This window comes from Notolabrus celidotus, chromosome 3, assembly GCF_009762535.1.
Source record: "Notolabrus celidotus isolate fNotCel1 chromosome 3, fNotCel1.pri, whole genome shotgun sequence".
Classification (NCBI taxonomy): Eukaryota; Metazoa; Chordata; class Actinopteri; order Labriformes; family Labridae; genus Notolabrus; species Notolabrus celidotus.
Window position 1 is genome coordinate 17392224 of NC_048274.1, and position 25607 is coordinate 17417830.

Consider the following 25607-nt stretch of genomic DNA (forward strand, 5'->3'; position numbering starts at 1 on the left):
ATAAAATCATAGTGCTGACGGAGCACACCTGAATGGCGCTTTTTTACAGGACTTTTTTTCTGAAAGTAAGAAAATAGATGACTTACTGTTTGCATAATCCAGTTGAGATTCATAAAGACTTTTTAGAGCACTATAAGATGATCCAGTAACTACTAACACTAGCACTACACGCCTGCACACATGTTCATTAGGCAAACTGTTCCTGCTGGAGCTGGGGGACCCACAATAATCAACTTTACCTTCTTCATTATTATAATCTATCTGTTCTTTTGCAGTAAACATTACACTCTGTGTCAGGTGAATGGGTAACCTGTGCGTTTGGTGTGTTTGCAGCAGGTTTCAGGGCTTAAAGAGTAAAATATTAGGCCCCACTATGAGACTCATCATGGCAAAAAAATATAACCGCTGTTTTTGTAGAAAGATAGTTCATTAAATGTGAACATTTTTAGAATGTACTTTTACTTTTTTTGCACTAAAACAAAGGGAAACATTTAGAGTTGTCCTTATTTATAGGTTATTATGTTATGATTTTACTGGTCCAGCCCCCTTCAGATCAACGTGGCCCCTGAACTGAAATGAGTTTGACGCCCCTGCATTAGACTGTGCTTTTGTTCCTTACAGGGGTTTGTTCGTCTTTGACTCTTGGGACTTATTTTGAAAGGCTTTAGCGGAAACAGCGCTCCCTCATTATGACTGAAAGCAGCTCTCAGATGATCTCAACTCGCTCTCGCTGACAGGTTCTCCGCGATCTCGAGGCTCTGTGTGACGGCGTCAGACAACACCAAAGCCCCATGTCTGGTCCTCTTTTTTTTCCCAAAACATCTCTCATCATTTTCAATGATTTGAAGACGTCAGAAGCAAGCTGAGAGACAACAGGTGAACACGAGCTTAGTTTTGTTTCCCCTTCCTCTCGTCAGTGTGCGCCGGACTCTGCGGACTTTGGCTTCTGTCTCAGCTTATCTCCGTTTCTCTGGAACTCATTTCAAACAGGAGGGCTGGAGCATCCTGAATCTTTTAAGAGGACACCAGGAACATCTACGCTTGCCTCTTGATAACTGTTCAAAGTAAGTCCGCACACCTGAAGGAAAAAGACAAATATTATACTGCGTTTTAAAACATTGACTGAAAATAAAAATCAACACAGAATGATGTTCATGTTTGAACTTCATTGTAGACGATTCTGTCTGAGAGTTAATTATTTGAATGGTTTCTTTTAAAAACATATTGTTTTTGACGCATTTTGAAGGAACATCTTTGCGTTTATTTGAACCTGCAGGTTTTTGGTTGCATTCACTTGCCAGCTGGGAATTTATAAGCTTTGCATTCATACCCTTCCATGATTGAGCCTACAGTTTTTTTCCCACGTTTTTTAAATTCTTTTTTTTAGTTATTTTTTTAGCAAACAATGTATACAACAGAGTAGGGTCATAACTGAAGTGAAATGCTGGACATTATAAGACTTTATGAACTCCTGAAGAAAAGAAAATGAGATGAGTCACACAAACATCTGTGGTTCCTAAATCTTATAAGGTACTTTCAGTCCAAGAAAGAGAGGAAAGTAAGGTCTGTAAACAACAAAATGGGCTGCATAAAACATGAATACCAGTGCAGGGTATGATAACAAGTCCAGTTATTTTTATATTTTCACCTTTACTGGTGGCATCAGAGCCAGTTTTCCCTTAATTTCCTGAACTCTGTCTCTCCATTCAGAGACTGTTGGAGATTCCTCATTCAGCCATATTGGGGTTATTGCTTTTTTACTACCAGCTAATTAGGGCCCAAGCACTGACAAGGTTGGCGAAGGCCCTATTGTAACCCTAAGGATCTTTCTTTCTTTCTTTCTTTCTTTCTTTCTTTCTTTCTTTCTTTCTTTCTTTCTTTCTATCTTTCTTTCTTTCTTGCTTTCTACCAAATAAATTGCCTATTTTGGAGCCTTCAGCATGACCCAAAACTCACCAAGCTTGGCACACTCATCAGGATTGGCAAAAATTTCGATATTTTGGTGGTCTAGTTCAAAAACTACCAAAATAGCTGAATAGTGCCCCCTTCCTTCCTTCCAACACAGCACCTCCTCAACACGGTTCAACCTACATGCATCACTTTTTTTTCTATATCTATCAGGCCAAGACCTACAAAAAGATCTCTTATTTCATGGTGAAATCACAACAGGAAGTCGGCCATCTTTTTTCTGTTTTTCACCTAATTCGCAAGGTTACCTATTTACAGTTTTTCTCGATCGTTCACACACATTTTCTGAAAGCATGCCTCATAGTCTCAGAACTCTACACACAAATCAAAAAACACATACATACAATGTACAAAACCCCTCAGTTCTCCTGCAAAATGAAACTTTGCATTCAAAACAATGTTATTTCTTCTCAAAATGGTATTTTGTTTTCAAATGACACACACAAACCACCATATGAATGGACATTTATAAGAACCAGTTGAACACTGATGTGCTCAATGGGAATCACTATGATGAATGGAAAACACTTCTTCTCCATTCATCATAATGACTTAGGCCTTTTTTTGTTCAATGTTACACTTACTACAGACAGTACATACATAAGTGTGATGTAAAATATTTTAGAATATTGTTTTAATAAATGGTAACAAATATATTTTACCCCCCCCCCCCCGAAAAAACAGTGTACAGTGTACAGTGTACAGTGTACACCAACACAAAGTTGCACATACAGTGGTCTACATACAAAACAACAGAAGTATTTACTGTATACAGTTACAGTAAAACAAAAACTATGGTGCATCCTCTCTACTGTTTCGGTCTGGCCACAACACCTCATCCACATAACTGCATGCAATGCAATGTTTTCCCTGGCCAAGCAGCAGGGGGAAATAAAGCTCTGATTGCTAATTGTAAAACTGTGTGACAGGTGTTTGCCCATGTGATGAGTCTGTGTGCATAGTAGGGCAATTCACTTTAGATTTTGAATGACAGTGTGTCTCTTGTGAAAGCAAGATATTTTCTTCATGAAAATTGTTCCAAATGCAGAGAATTGTGTGTAGTGTTTTGAAAAAAATGTGTTTTAGAACTGAAATTTGAGTGTAAAGCAGGAATTGTGCTTGTAGTTTAGCAGAATTGGTTCAGTGGGTGGATGCATTGGTTACATGTTGTGGTCATTGTGTCTTAAGTACCAGTATTTGTGTGTAAACAATTGAGAAAAACTGTAACTATGTTGCCCTAGGCCTTTTCTCTGAGTCCAAACCACACACATTCTGTAGTAAACACATTGACTAAAGTTGGAATTTGGTTTATATATTTTGGTTTTGGTTTATACTGGTGTTAAAAAGCAGATATCGGATGCAGAAGGAAGCTGCTCTGTACTCTTCTCTCTGCTGTATGTTGTGGTTTCCTGACTGTGCTCGGGGGTATAATCAAAAGACTTCACTCATTTCACACCATGCAAAAAAAGCATGGTGAGAAATTGCCTCATGGAAATAAGGCATTGTTTAAACTTTTGTGAACCAACTCATACAGATCAGAGAGGCTCTTGATGTTCCACATGAGGAGGGATTTTCTAAAATGCTTTCCCCTTTTTTAATGCAAAATTTGTGTGTCTGTGTGACTCATGCAGAAACTTATACATTTTTCATAATGTGTAAGAGAAAGCCCCTGATGGCAAATTCAACCTCGTGACCTATACCTATGGCCACACTGGGGGTGATTTAAGTTCAATAACGGGCAGGCTTTTGTCTCTCTCTGTGCGTGTGTGTGTGTTGTTTTATTGATTTACTCATAGCCCCGAAGGAATTATCTGCAACATTCCACCTGCTCCTCCAATTTCCTCACAGAGGACGTGGACGTACAGATAAAGCAAGGAAATGCACTTCTGTAGACATGCACGCAGCATCACTATGGTGCTTTGACAAAGAATGTAAGGTCCTAGCTCTGGTGTAGCCCAGGGAAAATTCCTTGGCAGCCACATAACGTCTAGTCTTCCACTTCAACTTGAAACCTCTCTGTTCTACATGTCCTCAATTCTTATTCCTGCTTTGACTCAGCTCTGTTGGGGTTTTATCCTGTCGCGTGTGGCTTGTTGTGAGAAGCGAGCCTCAGAGTTACTGTGAATACTTTTGATAAGATGTTATGAGTCTGACTTTAAGAGGCATTCTCAGTGTGTGACTGTAAACCTGTCGCTTTCACACGAACAAGTCTCAAGCTGTTGACACTCTGTGCTGTAAATTAAAATGTCAGACAGCGTGTGGTAGCATGCCAGGTTGTGTCTTGTTTTGTGATTTAAGAAAACAAACTCAAAGCTTATCTTGCACACATGTTGGCAGCAGTGCAAAACATCGCAGCACCGTGTAATCTTCCCACGGCAACACCTTGAGCAGAAAGATAAGTGAGAAAAGTAAAACAGGCTTCCTCTTTGAATCCCTCAACCTTTACTGTGATGTCGTTATTGTACCCAGCCACATGAATTGAAGTCAGTCTTTGCTCTGGAAGACTAAGCTGCTATAATCAACCATGTTCATGAAAAAAAATTAAATTATAGGCCTACATTTTGTTTTAAAGTAAATTTACTCATCATTTCTCATTTTTAATTTTTGTTAGTGGTCTCAACCCTTCATACTTGACCTGCTGTTTTGGCTGATTGTCTTGCAAAGAGTGTAAGCTGTTTGGTCCTATATTCATGTCTGTATTGGCTTTAACAACCTCCAAACCAGCCAGTGATCTTTGACCCTTATTCAAGCAGGCTGTCACTTCAGCTCTAAGGCCTGACAACAAAGAGGCGCTTTTGTTCTTCAGATTACTCTTCCATGCACATTCTTTGCTTCGTCACTCTGCTGCTTGCAAAGGAGTGGGGTAGTACAAAGTGAAACTGTTGCAGGACAAAACTTGAACCACAAATTGAAGAAGCTGTGAAAGTAGCTGTGAAAGATTTTTTATAAAAGTGTCAACTTGTATTTGGCCTTATTGTCAGCTAAGCTTAATGCACTGCAAATCTATATATGGGGGAAGACTGGGAAAAAATAGGAATAAAAACACTGAAATAGAAATAAAAGTATTTTATGTAGGTGAGCATTCAATGAAAAAAGAAAGGACCGACGTGAAATACATGTCACAGAAAAAGTGAAATTCAGGTGCTTTAAAAAGAGTGCAGGAAGTGGTGTATGAAACGTGCTTTGCTGTCTCAACACAGGCTCTGGATGGTATACGTTGTGATACTCAAATCTAAGGTGCAGCCAAGTCAAATAAGCCTCAACAAGCCATTCGCAACCTTTTTCATGGTCTTACAGTCAATTTTGGATTGATGGTCCCACGGCAAAAGGTCGGACTGAAGCACTTTTTTATATACCAGGCAGTCATTTTTAAAATTAAATACTGACCAGATCAGAGTAAGATGGAGGACGCTGAAAGCGTTGGTTGGTGTTTCAAATGTGGTGTCTAATTTCTGCATCTTTCTATCCTGCCTTTTATTTTGTTAACAGAGCTGCAGTAATGCAGGACACATTTCAATAAGGTAACAGAATATACTTTTTTTTTTTTGCCTTTATTGATAGAGCAGATGAATAGAGACAGAAAATATAGGGAGTTGAGAGTTGGGGAAAACATGCAGCAAAGGCTTGTGGTTTAGAGTTGAATCAGCGACCAGTGCGATGAGGACTACAGCCTCTGTGAAAGGGTGCACACTTAAAGCTGCTGTTGGTAGGAATGGTGTAAAACAACTGCACCTTTTTTTCTGCTGGATTTGGAGAAAAGGTCATAATACTAATCGGTACTCATCTGTAAGTGAAGTAATTTGACATCATGGCGAAATCTCTGCATTTATGCCTTTGTATCAAGCAATGTTATTATTCCCCTCTTTCCCTTTATCACGGACCAATCAGAGCTATTCCCCCTACTACGTCACACTGATTGGCTGGGAAGCCACTACTTCCTCATAGAATGTGCATAACAATCTTTTGTGGGCAGGGTTATGGAGCAGAGAGGGGAGGGAGAGATGTTTATATCACTACTAACAACAGCAGCTATAAACCACTAAACCAACCTGTGCCCCAAGACATGTCTTTAAAAATAAGTACAACATTTTCTGTAAAGGTAGCTACCACTAACCTTAGAAGTAGAATGTGTTTTATGAGCTTAAAGCAAATGCAAAGCTATAATCAGCATGCTAACATACCAAACATCATGATGGTAACCTGCTAATGTTCAGCTGGTATGATATACAGCATATTCACCATTAGAGTTTAGCATGTTAGTATGCTAAGCTTTGTTGAAATGCTAACATTAAGCTTAAAAAAATATATAGTTTGGGATGTTCTTGCTCATAAAAAACAAACAATTGCAGACTTTAAAATGTAAAGAGAAGAAGTCATGAGCATTTGTAGTCTCGGCACTAAGGAAAACAAATCGCAGGGCAATCCATCCAAAAGTTGATAAAACATTTCACCCAAAATGTAAAAAATGGTTGAATCTTTAAGTTCTGATGAATATGAAAGTCAGGGGATCATGAAAGTCAGTAAGTTTTACCATCATGGTCATAAAATTCTGGTTACAAAATTCAGTCTTGTCAAGTCAAGACTGCAGATGAAGGTAAAGATGCATAACCTCAATAGATTAGTCAAATCTGCTGTTTGTCACATTGTTTTGACTGCCGCTCTGTGCATGATGTGTCTCGATTCGTAAAGATGATTAATCTTGTGTTTGACAGAGTGAGTCAGACCCGTATGAGATGCAGAGATGGGAAGACACATGGAGCATTTTACTGGAAAGCACGGAGCGACAGAGTGGGAGGTCAGGGGTGACGGGTTGGTCTTGTTTGCACATGCGTGGGCGACTAGAGGCGACCACATCGTCTCTCTGTATCTACCTATGTCTTTGTGGGAGTGACGAGTACAGCAGAGCAACAAGTTTCATGATGACTGTCGGCTCGATGAAGGAAAAATGAGAAATGCCGAAGTCTACACTGTGAGAGCAGCACATTCACACACAAACACACACACACACACACATATCCTGGCCATTCTTTGTTGAGTGCTCTCTCTCACTCCCTCTTACACAAATACAAGCACACACACACACACACACACACATAAACACACACACACACACACACACACACATAAACACACACACACAAACACGCACACACACGCACACACACGCACACACACGCACACACACGCACACACGCACACACAATGGCTTGGACGTGAAAGAAAAGGGGAAATTCTTGTGCTGAATTGATGCCTGGGCGCCATGGGAGGACAATAGAGAGGGTGTGGGGGCAGAGGGAGAGTTAGTTTACATGTCATGCCATTTCAGCGAGAAAAAAGGTAGAATAAGAGAGAGAGAAAATAAAGAAGGTGTGAGCTCAGAAAGAGTAAATATGTCCTGTGGTCAGGAACTGTCATTTTATAGTAAATGTGTGCATACAATGCAGCCATTGCTTGTGCGCAGAACATTTGTAAGAACTCATTTACATGTGTTTGGTGTTGATGATGGGGGACATTTTCGCCTTCAGAAATTATCCTTGAGAACTGAGCTTTGGGCAGTGTCTCAGCACTTAGTTACTGGGTTACTGTTTCCCTCAGTGCGACTAGAAGTCCTCTCTGTCAATGACCTGTCTATAGTAAGAGAGGCTGAATAAAGGCATAGTAATGAGTGAGGCTTAGTCGAGGCTGACGTGGGTCATATCAATGCTGAGTAGTCATTCTGTGATGCAGAATGACTACTGAATGTGATTATTGAGATATCATTTCACTTCAAACTGTGAAACTGTGTGACTTTAAAATTGCACAATATTACCATCGAAATATTGGTTTCAAATAAGATGTGAAAATATCTGCAGATATGTATTTATGGTAGATAAGGTGATGCATTCATTCTGTGCATGCAATGAAAGCTTACCTGTGCCAACAGCAAGCTTCAACATGTCAGCTGTACGGAAGTATTTTGAACTAGCGGGAACAGACAGCAGAAACATAACTGAATGTCTATATTTGAAAAAGAATATATTCATCATTTATGGTAAAAATCTAATATTTTTTTTTCTTGTTTTATGTCTGTTTTTCAAACAAATAGACTGTAACAATAAGAATATTGGGTGAATTTTAGTACAGGATAACTTGATGTTCTGTACAAATTATAAAAGCTGTGCGTCTATTGTTATCAGTATGTGTATCAGCCAAAATTAGTTTGAAATTATCTGCTTATTGGTTATGAGCAAAAATCCTTTCTAATGCATCCTAAATTTGCTTGGTAATTTTTGCCTGGAAATGTAGATTTAATGTCACAACCTGCCTTTGTTGTGTGAAAAACGCCTGCATGTATTTGAATAGATTAACAAGGTAATAAAAGCCAAATACTCAAGCTTGTAAATATGTAATGAAGTTATTTTGTTGTACTTGTCTCATTCAAATTTGAGCAGAGGTAGTATCAAGAGCAAGGTTTCACACAGTCTGAAAGTCTGTCATGTAAATTTCCTTTCCACGCACAAGACTTTAAAGTTCTGAGTTTCAGGCTCAAATGTTGAGGCGGTTTTCCCAAGCCAACCAATCAGAATTTAGCACAAGGCGTTTACACTTTCAATGTTTGCCTACATCCATGGCTTTATCTTTAATTATGATATCTATGGTATTTTATCAAACATGTATGTTTGGAGGTTGTCTCTGTTTTATATTTTCTTTAAGATAAACATTAGCACTCATTGATACAGCAGCAGAGACTCAGGTTCATAGAATGTTATCATACTGAAGTCATATGACAACAAGCTGAGCACTGGATGTGACCAGTGAGCTGCTGATGACGACTATAGTAAGTAATAGTAATAGTAAATAGTAATAGTAAGTAACTACATTTGATATCCAGAAAACAATACTCTGTGACAAGATACACATCTTAATTACGATATGTCACAACACACAGTCCTATTGTAGATTCATCCAGCCATGTCTGAGGGGTAGGTCATGGTGCAGCCACAGCAAGTCCCTGCTTATTTTGATATATTCTATATTATTTTATTATTTTTATTTTTATTTTTATTTTAACCATTATTATTTGAAGCATTGCTTTAACATATATTTATCTTATTTAATTATTTATTTATCTATTTATTTCTTGTATTTACCTGAACTTATTAATTCTACCTTATTTTTAACTTTTTTTTCCACTATTACTTTACTAATTTTACTGTGTTGATTTTATTTTATTTTTAAGTATTTTATTTATAATCCTGCCTTTTATAATTGTACCATCGCTGTTGTTTTCTGTCTCTCTGTTATTCTGTGAAGCACTTTGGGCTGCATGTTCATATGTATGAAAGGTGCTATATAAATAAAGTTGAGTTGAGTTGCTTGTCCAAAGATTGTAGAAAGTCACCACATTTTCCCCGTCATTACCCCTGCTGCCTGACTGTGTGCTCTGTTGGTGAACTAGTAGAGATATCTTACAGATCTTGTTACTGACAAGACATATGCATGCAAAACAACAGTAATGATCTAAAATCCATGCTCACGTACAGAAAACCTGCATCCAAACTAACATTTTCACCAACAAAAGAAATAGCACTGGTATATCATCCATGTTGATGTGCCAGGTTTAAAAGTCGCAGGTTAAATGTAGAGTTGCCAAACCACCATGCTATTCAACACCTACATCGAGAAGTGTGCAAAACCTATTATTTCCTTTTCAGAAAACCACAAACAAGGCTTGTTTCGACACCTATTTCCCAAACTTCTCATGCTGCTCTTGAATTATCAAAAGGAGGAAGTGCCAAAACCACAAGAGAGCCAAGTCATATAGTTTAAAATATACAGAGGAGGCATTTTCACATGATACTTTTTCACAAAAACTGAAGTGAAAGTAGAGTGAATCATCCTTTTGAGGGTGTATTTACCCTTTCTGTTCTAGAGTAGTAAATAAAAGATGTATAAAATTACTAATAGTAATAGTAAGATTTTTTATTTGTGGAAAAGCCATTTTTAACGCTGCTTTGAAGAAGGAAACTAATGTGCTCCTGCAGAAGCCCTTTATTAATGATATATTAGAGTTAGTTATTGTCAGTGTGACAAAGCATTTTAAAAAACTGTAGATTGTTTTGAACAGTAGTCTCAGTGACGTCACCCCATTGGTTTCTGCAGAGGTGTTATGAATCCCAAAGATGGTTGTCACAATATTGAAAATGCTGACTCCAACTTACTTTCAGTTCATCTGGCAAAGAAGAGGTGGAGTTTAGGCCACATCATTGCCACCTTTGCAAACAGCTACAACCCACCTGCCTGTTGATTATGCCTAATCATCCATACTCTTTGACTTAAAGCTGCTGTTGGTAGGAATGGTGTCAAAAGCGTTACTTTTTTTCTGCTGGGTTTGGAGGAAAGGTCATAATACCCATCACTACTCATCGGTAAGTGAAGTAATTTGATACTATCGGGAAATCTCTGTGTTTTTCGGTGCCTATGTATATAGCAATGTTAGTATTCCCCTCGTTCCTGTTAAGACGGACCAATCCTAGCTAATCTTCAATCCTCCATCCTGATTGGTCGAGTGGCGGCACCACTGATTAGCTGGGAAGCCACTACTTCCTCATAGAATGCACACAACAATTTTTTGTGGGCGGGGTTACGGGAGCAGAGAGGGGAGGGGTAGTGTTGACAATCGAAATCTCTCTCCGACCTGATGTTTATATCTCAACTACCAACAGCAGCTTTAATATAGTAAAACAAATAAATGCATTTCCTTGAGTGCCCACCAAGCAGCAACCCCAAGTTGTGAGCAATTAAGCCAATGCTAAAATTCTAAAAGCTGTAGTTCCCATTGTGTCCACTTGAAGCTGGTTCCAAAAGACCCGCAAGTCACATACACACCAAGTCTAAAAAGCCAATCTTTACAGCAAGATAAATATGTTTACAACCTGCTACATAAAACAGTCTTGTTCTCTATATCTCATCTCTATATTCTTGACAACCATGCATGGATTCATTGTTTTCTTAGTTATCAATTTTCATTCATCTAAAGCTGTTATGCATAAATTGGCATAATTGTTGCAGGGGCTGATCCGACTGACTACATCATAGTTTGTTTGTCAGGTGGCAAGGCTGTGTCCTCAACTCCTCTTACTGGCCAACTGATTGAACGTTAGTTGTAAGCATTTACAATATGGTGCACACAATCTTTGAGCTTCATAACAACTATTCAGGAGCCAATTAGTGAAGTCACAAAGAAATCATCCATGTTTACAGTCAATGCTAGCTATCTATTCTAGGTGATGAACACATACACTCGTCTCTAAATTGAAAAAAATCTAACTTAGTGAAGAATTAGCTCATTTGTCTTTTTCTTTATCTGCTTAGAATAAAAAGATGAGACTTTGTTCTCTCAGTTGTGTTTGTGTATCAGTGCATCGCTGTGGCTGTCAAAAGCTTAAACCCTTCTCCAGTGTCAGGTGTGCGTTTCGGCGCATGTTGTTATAAATAGCCAGCTGACCCCCTTCAGACTGTGCAGCCCGACGTTATTCCGTCTGTGAGTTTTTGTCTGTCTTTCTCTTCATGTGCTTCTTTTCTGCTTTGTATGTGGTTCAGCTGGTTCCTGTCTGTCTGGTGAGATGTTGAGGATAAAACCGCGTCAGCTCTGTTTCCTCTCAAAGATCAGCATCTGCCTCTTTAGTTTCACTGTCCCTGTCACATACATACAATCATTGCAATATCTATTTTCCCACCACAGTCTGTGTGGGATTAGGTGAGATCTTTGGATGAAACTGAAAGAAGCTAGACTGCATTTTGGTCACATATTGGGTAAATTCCCACGCGTCTGTCTGGCAGCTCTCACATGGTTCTCAGAAGGTCTATGACCCTAAAGGTTGTTTTATTTTTCAGGGAACTTTATATTCCTGTTTGCTGTAAATACTGTCTAGTCTGCAATCTGAAAACAGTCAATATCTGCCTTCTTCCTTGGAGTAAGAAAAAATCTGGTTGTGAAAGGAACAAAGAACCTGAAATGTTGGTGTGTGAACATGTGTGCGTGTGACAGTTGAAGGGGAAGACTGTTTCCATTGATAACAGCACAGAAAGCCCCCTGTGTGTATTTTGGGCCTCAACTCATTTGTATTCATTGATAAGAGAGGGTAGATAAAAAAGCAGACTCGTGGATAAGAATAGTATCATTAAAAAAACCTGTGCTTACTCAAGATAAGGATTTATTGTTTTATTTAAGATGTGTGGTTTATGCACATTTAAAGAATGTAAAACAAATGCTTAATAAAATGTTCCTTTTATATAGTTGTAGAGCAGCTCACAGGCTCATTGTTCTTCTATTTATCCCTCCACGTTAGCAGCTTTCAGAGGCGGTGTTTCTGATATGCTGACTGTTTCCCCTAATGTGAGACATAGACTATAGTTTTGTTCCTCTTTTTAACTGAATTTCACTTTCCTTCACAGTTGGGAGCAATGGAGTCTAGACAGACAGAACATCTGATGGTTGCATTCATCCTGATCATCCTCCTCTCCACAGGTAAGATAAGCCCTCAGAGAAAATCAAACATCTTTATCTTGAGGAGCTCCTTTAGCTGCATTTTCATTTTCACAACGCCATGAAAACTTTCTGTAGCTCTCTTCTGCCAGGTTGTGTATGTTCTCTGTGCATGCTTTTTATAACTCTGTGCCTGACTCCTGAAGAGTAGCTTTGTGAAGTTAGTGCCCTTTTTACTTGTTGACATTTTAGAAATGTGGTTGTAAAACCTCCAAACTATCATTTGTTATAGTTTTAGAGAAGGGTACCTTTTAATGATCTTTTTAAAATGTCTGCTTTCATGTTACAGTATATCCCTTGTTTGGTGGTTTTTATGGTCTTGTGTCAGTCCATCATCTGCTTTGTTTTCTGTCCTCTTAATTTATTCTGTAATAGAATCAATATCTGAGATTGATTGATTGATTGATTGATTGATTGATTGATTGATTGATTGATTGATTGATTGATTGGTTGGTTGATTGATTGGTTGATTGGTTGATTGGTTGGTTGGTTGGTTGGTTGGTTGGTTGGTTGATTGATCTAAGGCTAGATGATAATTATAAGAGACTTAAATCCTCTGTGGGGTAGATGATGCAATCAGATTTGAACCCTTCTGATGTGTTCTTTTGTATCTTTGTGAGAAAAACACCTGAGTGGGGTGTCCAAGTATATTCCCTGTTGCACAAGTTGTTTACCAATTTCACATTATTCTTCCCAGTTTCTGTCTCCCTCAGTTCTGATAACTTGCACTGCCTGACACATGCTCTGGAGGTGATTAGAGATAGAGACGTCCTTTAATACATCCCTTCTGTTATTGCATTGGTTGAGATGCAATGTCTTATGTTCAATAAGAACCTTCTCGAACCGCTGTTTTAAAAGTTAAGTTCTATAGTATTAACAAGCCTCGTCCACATGTGGATCACGGGTTGAAAACAAAATGTTGAGTTAAACATTTCAAAATGCATCATGTCCAAAGATTAGACATATACAGGAAGTTATGGGGGCGCTTACAAGCTGTGAATTAAAAGCGGGATATTTACGCCCGTTATGCCTTGGTTGCAATGTATAACGCACGTAATTGTGCAAAATTCCGGGAAGTTGGAAACTTTCCATGGGAATTAACAGGAATTTATGGTATTAAACCAGGAATTTACTAAATTGAAGGTTGGCTCTTAATAAGGAACTTAAATATAGTTGGGGGAAATATATTTTAGCATAATCCTGACTAAAACAACCAGATTTCATGCAAGTACAGCTGAATATCTATGCTATTCCTCAATCACATGCACATAGCACACTGCTTACTGCAGGGCTATTGAGACCACGCCCCCTCCATGCACTGTGCATTCCTCCATCACATGCACAGATGATTTCTAGAATCCTGCAGCAGCTCTTTTCATTTAACATTTTAAATGGGACTTTGTTGGGATTGCTTTTTTGTTCATTTTTGAATGGGTTGGGTCGGGGGGATGAGTAATATTTAATTCAACAATCATGTTTTGTTCTTCAATGAAAGAATTGATTGTTCAATGAAATATTTAACACTTGATAAAGTTCTACTTACAAATACATCTGTTTTAATTGTATTATTTTGGATGGATGTCTGCTTATAACAAAACAAATATTTATGCTACCTTTCCATTAAATTACCCTCAATTCCCATAAATTCCCATAATTCCCATGGAAAGTTTCCAATTTGGAATATTTCCAAAATTCCCCAGCTTCACTTCTCATGGAAATTTACCGGAATAGGTGGAAGAAGGTGGTGCTATGTGCATATGCATTTATGAATGTGTGTTTGTAGTGCTCCACCTGTGTGTCTACAAGCCCTGCCTCTGGCCCTTCTGTTACCTTGTAATGCAATGTGTAATCACACACCGGGACACCGCTATTGTGCCATTGCAGGGTGCAATGTGTAAGACCAAAGACTTAGTGATGTTGGGGACTCTGTTCAAGCAATTTTGCTTTTGATTTGAACCACAGGTGTGTTGCACCTGGTGAGTTTCACCTGGTGTTTTACACTCAGATGGTGCCATCTTAATCAGGCTCAGATGTCCTCAAAGTAGAGACCAGTGCAACAATATTGTTGATTTAATTTGTGAATATATTTAGAGCAATGCAATCTTATTTCTGCAACTATCAATCTTTAATAAAGAGGCTTCATATTTTGCCTGAACATCAAGTCCAAAATTGTATTGACCTCTTCAAGAGCACATGAGAGAGTACTTTTAATAATCTTGCAACAAGCTGATTTTCCTCATATTCATGAAATCATGCCGAGTCAGAGCTGGATGAAATCATTTTTGTGATGTGGTTACATCAGTGTGTGTTATACTATCACAGTCATAGCTGGTTGATTTTTCTAAATAATTGAGGAAAACTGAACATAAAGATATTGTTCATCAATGTGGCCTTTCTTCTGTGTCCTTCAGGTATAGCTGTAACTCAGGAGGAATTAAACTTTTGTGGCACGTGGCGGCATGACGATGGCTCCCTGACCCTCAACCTCAACCTCTCCACAGGCTGTGACAAGATTTCAATCTCAGCTGACAAAAACTCTCTGTCCATCCACGGACAGATCACCTCTGTGTGCAGCCAGTCCAAAGTAATGCACCTCGATCAGACTGGCTCAGAAGAAAGCTACTTCTGTCTGTACTGGGAGCCCTTGCAGGACCATCTCAGGCTGCTGGTAAGTCAGAGAGGGAGGAAGAAGGCTTTGTGGTGGTTTGCTGAGGAATATTTTTCCTTATGGTGGGCCAAACCTTTCACACAGTAAGGATTGTATAACAAGGTTTTACCTACACTCAGTTTGGTGAGAGTACTATGGAAGAAACTTTTTTTTTTTTACTTTTCACACTTGATTCAAGGACGCTGGTTTCAGTTGCCAAAGTGAAAAGTGTGAACACCAAACTTACACTTTTTTTTGTCTCTGCAGTATCACTTTCTATAATTATACACATCAATGTGTTGCACAGACATGTGTGCATGAACGATGTTAACATTATTTTGTCTTTCTATGTTTGTTGCACAGTTCGAGGGAAAAGACATTCATCTGTGCCAGCCTCAAGACCTACAGAGCTCTTGCTGCACAGATCTATCTAATGGCCCCAAAGCATCTGAGGCAACTTTTGGGATCCTCAATGGATCAGTTATGAATGATGTCATCAGCGAAAAAACACATGCAGCTTACACGTTCAACGGGACTCCCATCGCCTGCAGTAAGACAGATTGAAAGTTATCAGTACAGCTGTTCATTGGTTTAACAACATGTAACATTTGCTGTGCACTGTTAAAGATTTAATTTGATTATCTTCTCAAGTGAGTTAGTCTTTTACCTTAATGAGCCTTCACTTTTAAAATAAAAATCTTGAAAACTGTTATCTTTTTTTTCTTGCAGAAGCTTTACAAGGTGAAGTGATAAACAAGATGAACCAGGGATCTGCCCGAGTCACTGTGTAATTTCCTCTCTCTCTTTTCTCTCACTTTATTATTTACTGCAGAATAACCACAACAGAGTGTTTAACTCAGTGTGATTAACCTTGACAACAACACCCACAGTCTTTACCTATGTCAGGTGTGTTTGTGAGTCCATGAGGGCTCGAGATGACACACTACCATGATTTCACAGTGTCTATATGTTTTAGCAGGCAACCAAAGTCAGACAGTAAAAGACATGAATGTACATCCAATCAGTGTTTGACTGCAAACACAAAAATCTCTGCAGACATAGAACAAATAACCACAATGGTGATTAACCACATTTTTTCCCTTATAGAAAAACATATTTGTGTTAGGTTGGCCACACAGGCCATGATGCCTTGTTTACATTTAGTGGAGGAACCAGACAACCAATTTCATTATGAACTCTCACACAGAGAAGTCTGCAGCTATGTGGACCTACAAATGGGTGGAATTTTGTGTTGAAAAGTGAACATCAGAGCCCTCATGCACTTGAGGATTTAACAGCGCCAAGTAATCACTCATCAGGGACGCAGCTCAAAGTCTGCAAGGCTGTGCAAAGATCAGATTGAGCCATTATTTATTATTAGGACAAAAACAGACTTGTCACTGAAATCACACATTTTGTATTTATTCTTGGTAACGTGTGTTGTTTGTGTGTGTGCAGGACTAAGGATGAGAAGATGGGGAGCACGGTTGAGGTCGAGATGGAGAAGGATTTCAAAGGCTTCAACATCACCCCTGTAAGACAAAACAGAAACACATACTAAAAAGAACAGACAAAAAAGTGTAAAAGTTGTTGAATTTTCTCATTCAGTAGGATACAGAATCAAGGTAATGACTGTAAGATCAATTACAAGGAGCTTTAGCTGCTCTCCTGGCTCTTGAACATACGACATGATCTTTAGCAGACAGAGTTTGCTTTTCCAGGATGTTTATTATTGTACCACATTTAAACTGATGTTTCAAACAGAAAAACAGAAACCACTAAATATTACATACGTCATGTTTTAACCCAGACAGCGGTCTACACGGGCCATCTCAGCAAGATTGTGACCACAATGGTTCAGTTTTTTTGCTTCACCATCAGATGTAAAGCACGTTTCCTGTTGTGTTACTCATATAATAGTTTACAGCTTACATTAACAAAATGTAAACCTAAACAGATCAACAGGTAGAAAGACTCAATTTTAAAGGCAAGTCATTCATTGATTTTGCCAACTAATCTATTAATGCAAAGACTCAAAGTCAAATTGTTGCAAAGAAAGCTTCCTGCTGTCATTTCTCATCTCTTGTTTATTTCCATGGATTTTATAGAGGGACAAATGAAAGGCATCACATTTGCAGAAAAAAAACCCTTCCATCTTTTAAAGAAAATTGTCTCCACATGCCCAAATCTTAGAAAATGGAAAGTTACAAAATTCAATGCAAGAAGAGAAAAGTGGAAATAACAGGCATAAGAATGAAATTGCAAAGAGGAAGAAACAAAAACAGAAGAGGAAACAGAGATCTAGCAAAAGGGATGAGAGAGATATTGACAGTCAGCAGGCTAAACAAAAAGTTGCAATATATACAGTGGACAAAATCATAGAACTTTCCCCTTTAAAGAGCCTTATCTCAAGGGGGCGTCCTTTTCAGAAATTGGGGTGACACATTTCCAGGAAAAAGGTAAACTCATCAGACAGTCTGGAGAGTACCAGATCAGGAGCAACAGCTTTTTCAAAGACCTTGGATATGTTAAAGAATCTAGGAGCTTTTTTATTTTGGGCGTGTCATGCCAAGAACATCAGTGTAAAAATTACCAATGTTCGCAGGAGATCCACTACCATATCTGTACTCCAAAAGCAGAAAAAAAAGAATATATCCAAAAACACACAACAGAAAACTGAATCCTTTGTGCTACATTACATGTCAAAAGTGTTACAGCTGCCTTGTAAAGCTCCAGTGTTAAGGCTGTTTCACCCACCGTACTCTTCGTGTCCTTTTTTAATCAGCGGTTCACTTTTCAGCAGGTTTTTAACTCTGCAAATGAGTAACTTTGTTAACACATTTTCATTAAGTTGAGGGTGGTGGTGACTAAGTCGACAAAATAGGCGAGGGGTTAACCACATGAGAGTGCATGATAGCAGCATTTTACAGACAAGTAGAGGATATACTTTTAAAACTGATAGTTTCCCTCCAAACTGTCTTAAAATAGGGCATTCTGTGTCAGAACCCAGCAATCCACATTCAGAACTACTAATTACAGCTGTGTAAAGCATGAGGTTGTGATGTTGCTGCACACACTTAGACGAGTGTGATGGTACAAGACGTCACGTATAGTTACCTTCAAATCTGAAAAAACAAAAAAAAGTTTGTTCTTAATGGATAATATGAATAATCATGAGCTGATGAATAATTACTTCATTCTAACTTTGTCTTTCACAATTTTTATTTGTATAAATTCTGTTTCAGGATATCACAGGTTTATCTGCAGAGACCATGACTACTGTCCAGATCCCTTCAGCTCTAAAAGAGGCCGCACAAAGTACCAAGAAAGTAGTCTGCACTTTCCATGTAAACAACTCCAAGTTCCAAGTAAGGCTTTGTTTGCCCCTCCGTGTTGTTAATGCAGTTTTTCCTGACAAGGATACTATAGGGAAACTATAGGAACACCTTATACTTTAATTTGTCTATGTCTTAATTAGGGATCTGCATATTTTGTGCACTTAACGATCAAATGTTGTCACCCTCACTAGTCTGCACCAGAATTGCTGGTCGGTTAGCCTCATTATTAACATTTTTATCATTGTAGGCCTGAAATGCTGGTCATATGACATGTTTTAGCTGTAGTGCAGTCACCTACCACAAGACTGTTAATGGTTACTGAGAATATGCTATACTGGCCTTCTACCTGAATGTAAATAAGCACAGATGGCAGATAGCACATCATGGCGGCATGATTAGTCAGTATTTTGATCCAGAAAATAGAGATAAAGTTGTATATGGCTGGTCGTGCTAGTTTTCTAACATTAGCCACACTCAGCAAAGCAATCTAACATTATTATTTACAGACACTGATACTGTTTTTAGCTGTAGGAAACAAACTGTGCTTAATTTGGACTGTTTTCTGAGTGTTTTCTTACCTCTAGATTAGCTGATAAGGAATTTAAATTTCAGTTCAAACAACTATGAGCCGCTTCTAAATATTGGAAGTAGAAATGGTGCAGACTGTGTTATAAAACGGGGTATGTAAACGTGTTTGTGTGTGTGTGTTTGTGTGTCGTTTTAGGAGGGATCAGCAAAGGGCAGCATTCTGAAAGTGGTAGAAATCACTGTTGGGAATGACGTCATCAAAAACCTGCCTGACCCAATAAAGATTAGTTTTCACCATGAAGATATACCTGTAAGTTTCTGCGCTTTTGACTGTATCAGTGTGATCTGGTTCTCCTTTATGGAGTCTCAGTATATACTTTCAAACTTTGTAATGAAATCTATTTTGAATATTAATTGGAGAAAAGTCATAAAAGCTACACAGGATGAGACCAGGTTTTTTAACTCACCAATGGGGCATGTCCCTGAAACTTTTTATTTGAGGCTCAATTTTTTGTCTGCCACTTATTAAATCTATGTCACCACAGAATCAGTGGTACCTGAGGGTAGAAATATTATATAGATTAAGTGACTTCAATAGAACCCTGGCTTTGATGTTTAAGATTTTCTTTACTTAAGTTTTTTAAGTTTATGCAAATTATAATCCTGACGGGATGAGCAAGACCCAACACTTCTTGCTCACGCTGTAAGTCTCTCACATAAAGCACTTTATGTAAATCATTTACTGGTGGAAGGAGTTCTGACCTTATTACATGTCTCATCTAGTAATTGCCCTGCATTTGGCCGATGATAATTTCATATCTGCAGGCACCACACAATTTATAACCTTTTAGATATCTTGGGTTTTTGACTTGCTGTTTTATGTTCACCACATGAATATGTTGCATTTATGTACAAAAGAGCTCAGTGTTTTTCCTGAAATGTTTTTGAGCCCCGTGGTTTCATCACAAACTGAAAAACATTGAGATTAAACGTCTTGTTGTTTGTGAAATATGTGCACAGAACAACACAAATAAAACAGCTTTTCAATTATGGGTTTGCTGCGGATGCTGTTGTAAAATCAAAGCTTCTTTTCACTTCCATGACGTCTGATTCAAGCTGTACACCTTGTCAAAACAGAGAGCACATAAAAACCACGAAGAGGCTTCTGTGTCACTATCCAACCCACAGTAATCTTCAGTGTCACTATCCAACCCACAGTTATGTATCATAACGTGTCTGTATTAGAGTTTTACTCTAACTTTCTGTGGTGACATGAAGACATGCTGCAGTTTTAGCATGTTTGTCGCTCCTAAAGAATGCATATACCTGCAGCAGCAGCTCTTCAAATCAAAACAATTCAAAGGAGGTGTTAGTCAATTAAAAAGATCCCAAACATTATTAATTTTGAGCAATTTGTTACACTTGACTGTGGAATGATCACAGCTGAAATCTATCTCTTCTATTTATTTCAGAAAACACATTCAAGGAAATGTGTTTCATGGGACACAAAAGAAGGTAGGAACCATTAAGAAATAGCTTTTAATGACAACAGTGTTAAATGAACATTTATCTGTAACACCCACAGAAAAAAAAGTGAAAATGTGTGTATTCTTCTTATAGGTTCATCGAAGGTCAATTGGGTGGTGGATGGATGTGAGACACACAAGAATGGAACAGATCACACAGAGTGCCTCTGTTCCCATCTGACTTACTTCACTGTACTTGTGGTGAGACCTGCAGTGCACTGTAGATTACAGTGAAATGCATGCAATCTAACGCATACAATTTAACAGTGGAGACAGCTCAACTGAGGAAGCACACAGAGAAACATCAACTCTCATATTTTGTCCCTGTAAGGAACTGGAGCCTCGCCCAGTGCGCCACCTCCTGGCTCTGACTGCAATTACATATGTGGGCTGTGCTCTGTCTGTGATCAGCTGCATTGCTATCATCATTTTCCTCTGCAGGAAGAAGTAAGACCACTTCTTGAGAGTTTATGTTGTTTTAAGGATACAGTGGTTATTTTCTGACAATTTAGTCACCCACTTATTTCTACTCTCCCTCCAGTAAGCGGTCTAAGGAGCTGTCCGTACCAATCCACCTTGGTTTGGCTATCTCTCTCGCCCTCCTCAACCTGCTCTTCTTCTTCACTGGGGTCCTGGCTAACGTTGAATGGGAGTCTGTGTGCACCTGGGTGGGGGCAGGCCTCCACTATGCCCTGCTCAGCTCCTTCAGTTGGATGGGCATAGAAATTTTTCACACCTTCTGGTTGGTGTACGTGGTTTTCAGCCCCTCCCCGAAGCCGTTTGTCTGGAACCTGGTTGGCTTTGGTGAGTGTGTGAGCAGTAACGTTCCAAAGGGTTTTGATTTTGATTCATTGACCATGTGGGCAAAGATTAACCTTATTCTTCTTTTGCAGCTCTTCCTGCTGTTCCTGTTGGCATCCTGATTGCTGTTGGTGACATTTATGGGGTGCGAGAGGTGCAAAGTGTTGAAGACTCTGATCCTTATAGGATGTAAGTAAAACTCTTTGGACTAAGATATTTGCTGTTAAGAAACAATATCAGATTTTTCTGGATAATGTGCAAAAAATAAGAGCACTGTAAATCATAGGCCACTTTTCACATTAACTGGCAGTTCCTAGACAATTTAAGAGCAGTCAGGTGCTGAATTATTCTGATATATCTTTTCATACATTTGGCTAAACTCTGTCTTCACATGGACATTTAACGTTGGGGATGGGGCCAAAAGCTAGTCTGATTAGGTCCGATGTGCAGTTACACAGGCACCCCTCTCAGGCAAGGGAGGAAATGTCAGGAGTGCAGTGCTTGTATATAAATGGGTCTCAGGTTTTGATGGTTAAATGCACTCAATGTGCTGTTCATTGTCAGTTCCCAAAGTGTTCTTTTCATTGGTGTTGCATGGGTGAAGTCTTATGAAGGTTTGGGGCTTTCTTTCTTTTCTGCAGTAAATAGATGTGAAGCTTTGAAGCTTCAAACTTATCGTACACAGTGGCATCTGGTGGCTTATGAAAGTAAAATCACTGCAGCCTTCTTAATGACAGTCTGAAGCACCACCGCACAATGCTACTTTTTATGGTTTTAGTTTCATATGTGAGCAATAGAGGTTAAGTTATTCTGTGTATTATGTTTTAGAAAACGATCTGTCTGCTTCTGTTCAGGTTTACTGCATTACAGGTACATTAGTGCAACATGTTGTAAAAAGCAAGCTTTGGTTGTCACACAGCCCTAAATGTAATACTATTTTGTAGATACAAACATGAACAAAGCTGTGTGATGAAGCTGTTTGAGTACCTCTGTGGACTCATGTCTCTCTCTGTCTTGAAGACATACTAATTGATTGGCAGATTACTTTTGATATATTATTACCTGGGATTAGGTGGAATTGAATATTTTTGTCTAATGTGAATCACTTTTTTTGTCATTTTCTTCTTTTCCTATCTCAAAAATGTGCCAATCACATAGTTTACCTATAGACCTTAATAAACTGTCTTGCTGAATGAAGTGCTTTCCAAAGCACAGGCAGCATTTGAAGCTTCAGACATCAGCAGTTACATGACCTTCTATATTTGAAGCAAGCCTTAGCACATTGTACTTGAAACAGTGCAGCTTAGTAACATCCACCCATCTCCACTTATAATATAAGTTATTTTGCTGTCCCTCAATGACTGTATTTTGTGTTTCCAGGTGCTGGATGAAAAGTAACCACCAGGCTTTACTCGCCCACTACTGCACCAATATTACAATCCTGGTCATCCTGGTGTCCTCGGGCTTTGGGATGCTTTTCCTGGTCTTCAGGAAGATCCGCGCCAGGGATGAATGGAGGCAGAACCGAGTGGCTTTCCTGAGCATCTGGGGCCTTAGCTGCCTCTTTGGGACAATGTGGGGTCTGACCTTTCTAGACTTCAGCAAGCTCTCTGTCCTCTCAGACTTAATTCGCTTCCTCGCCTGCTTCTTCACCTCTTTTCAAGGTCTGTGCTTTTATAACTTTCTGTTTTATTGCAACATTCAGTGAAGGTTAAATGATATCCAGTCAGTCTTTGGACAGAGTTTTTTTCAGTGTTGCATCAGATATTGTGACTGTTTATTTTGAGCCTGAGGTTCATTGTGTCAGTGTGGGATGAGCCAATGGCCATGATTAATCAAGGCCTTGTGTTAATGGTGCCTATGAGAAAAAAATCTGCTTCCTCTCACAAGCAGCCTGCAGCAGCTTGTTTTTTGATTCAGATCCAAAAACTCAATATATTAACCCTTTTTCTCTGCACATGGGTCTTTCAGCAGAATTGTTTGGGGTTTTTTTTTACCAACTTTTGTCAGTTTTATGATAAAGCTGTTTCATCATTTCATCAGGGTCCTCTTATATTTGGATGAATATGATATTTGTCCATGTAGGTGACTGAACCTTGGACTTGACCTTTTCTTTTTGTATTTGTTTACCAGGATTCCTGTTGATGCTGCGGTTCTGCATGCTGGACTGGATAAGAAAACAGGCTGGTGGCTCTGCATTAGGCAGCACCAGCAGTGGATCTACCAGACAACACATGCTTCAGGCCCAGGAGAAGAACTAGATGGGACGACAGAACTGCAACAGTCGTGCTGTTGAAGTTAAAATTCTTCTTCTTCTCTTCAGAGTAAAGGATAAAATGAGGGAATGATGCAACACTGACTATCACAGTGTAGACTCACTGTTTTCTTCTGGAGCTGTTTGGACTCAACTCCCGCCCTGCAGAATGAAGTGCTGGTAATTCAGTGTTACTCTTAATGTCATGATGAGGATGATACTTTGGTTGGTCAGCACTTTTTCAAGTAGACTGTGTGTCAGTGCTGAATCATCAAGGGAAGTTCACTTCAACAGAAATCCTTTTCAGTACAAATAATGGTACAATTTGTGTTTATTAATCTAACGAGTAACAAGATTCTGTATGCCTTTTTAAAAGCTACAGATGGCTCTCTGATATAAAGTACATGCCTTACGTGAAATCATGAATGTTCTGCAGAATGTGTTTTGTATCAATCCCTTCAACTTTTCAGTTAAAAGAAGCTTCATATACTTCTTAAGTAATTCTTTAGATCAGCAAAACAAAATGATACCTTCACTCAGGAACTCATAACCAGGCCAGGAGCCTGTTTTAATGTATATGTATATAAAATACCTAGACTGGGTCTAGTTACTGAAGGAAGAGAATTTATTTGAGATTTTACACTGTAAGCTGGGGGTACAGTTAGGCTTTACACCCAGAAAGGGAAACAGACAGATTAAATGGTTGCAGGTTACTTTGCTTTAGTGTCCATTACTGTGTCTTTATATTATTTTCAATAATTGAGCCTTTGATAAGCTTTTATTTGCCATTTTGTACTGTGCAAGCATTTGTTTTAGAGCTTTTGTCTTGTTAAGTAGCACTTTAGATTTATGAATATACTTATAGAACCTCAGCAATTTGTCTTTTTTGATGTTATTATATGCATATTAGAAGAAATTTCATGTACAGTTTGTGTTGTAATAGAGGAATGTTTGAAAATGGATAACTTCAGGTTATCTCCATATTTTATTCTTGACCAAATTTAGATATTTGGTCAAAACAGTCATATAATGATTGGATTTTATTCCTCAAGATGGACCAAATACATTTGAATGCTGTAAGTTTAAACTGCTGTATGTTTTGGTAGCAAGATGTGGTCCAATTTAAAATAGAAACTCAGTGAATATGACAATTTCTTTCATCTCTAGCAGAAACCTTGAGTCCGTTTTTGGATACTGTGATATTTGCACTCTTTTATTTTCTAAAGAAACATTCTATGTCAGTCGTATTATTGTGTATAAATTTGCATTTCTGTGTATGTATATAAAGTATAAATAAAAAGTCCTTTTGTTTGAAAAGTAACAATGGCTGTGAGTTTGTGTGACTGTGACCATGCAGCGGTGCAGAGTTTGCACATTGGAGGCTCACGGTTTTCCTGCTCAGTCATCGCTCCTCCTTATCTTTGCCTGTGTGTTTCCTCCCAGGAGGTTTTGTAGTTGTTGTTCTCTTTACAAACATGCTGCGTGTTTGCCAACAATATTCTCAGTGTCGGTGTGCCAATACATGCTCACTATTTTTTCTTTCTTCAGCACAATGATAGACTGCTGTTTTGGAAAACATTGACTTGAACAGAAATTTTTACTATCTTTCAAAACTTTTTGAAGTCAGTACAGTCAGGCCAGGTCAAAGAGTGATTAAGATGGCCTCAAACTAGGGACAGAGGTGTTCTGTTAAACACAGAGGACATCCAAAAAAGTGTGTTCATAAAAACATTGCAGAGCAAAAGCTTAAATTTAGTCACCACCAGAGGTGCTGATAAATACTCCCTGCTGCTGTGTTGGGTTTTGCAGTCTATCTCTTCCAAGCCACAGCTGCTGTCACTGAGATTGTGTCTGCACTAAATGGGATTTTTGCATTTGTTTCATTGATTTATTTCTAAAGTTCACCACCTTGATTCCTATATAGAACATCTTCTTATATCAAGAACAAAATGAGGACACAGAAGTATTAATTGTGTCACCCTTAATATGACGTTCACTTATCACTTATGTGTGCACG

General features: G+C 38.6%; 1 protein-coding gene across 1 annotated transcript; it reads left to right on the plus strand.

Annotated features, from left to right (window-relative positions):
• Positions 1-704: 704 nt before the first annotated feature.
• Positions 705-24903, plus strand: LOC117809738 (adhesion G-protein coupled receptor G5-like). The gene is made up of 16 exons (XM_034679214.1): positions 705-876; positions 991-1064; positions 12406-12478; positions 14908-15164; positions 15507-15693; positions 15873-15930; positions 16602-16677; positions 18389-18511; positions 19206-19319; positions 20482-20524; positions 20630-20736; positions 20867-20982; positions 21077-21339; positions 21429-21525; positions 22717-23000; positions 23470-24903. The coding sequence occupies exons 3-16, from the start codon at positions 12415-12417 to the stop codon at positions 23595-23597; spliced, it is 1917 nt and encodes a 638-aa protein (XP_034535105.1). The 5' UTR covers positions 705-876; positions 991-1064; positions 12406-12414; the 3' UTR covers positions 23598-24903.
• The last annotated feature ends 704 nt before the right edge of the window (positions 24904-25607 follow it).

Bases quoted from the DNA above. Each gene is read 5' to 3' on its own strand.
- LOC117809738 (XM_034679214.1), top strand. From the start codon at position 12,415: ATGGAGTCTAGACAGACAGAACATCTGATGGTTGCATTCATCCTGATC. The intron at 15,694-15,872 runs GTAAGACAGATT...TTTTTCTTGCAG, and splicing joins CGGGACTCCCATCGCCTGCA to AAGCTTTACAAGGTGAAGTG. The intron at 21,340-21,428 runs GTGAGTGTGTGA...CTTCTTTTGCAG, and splicing joins CTGGAACCTGGTTGGCTTTG to CTCTTCCTGCTGTTCCTGTT.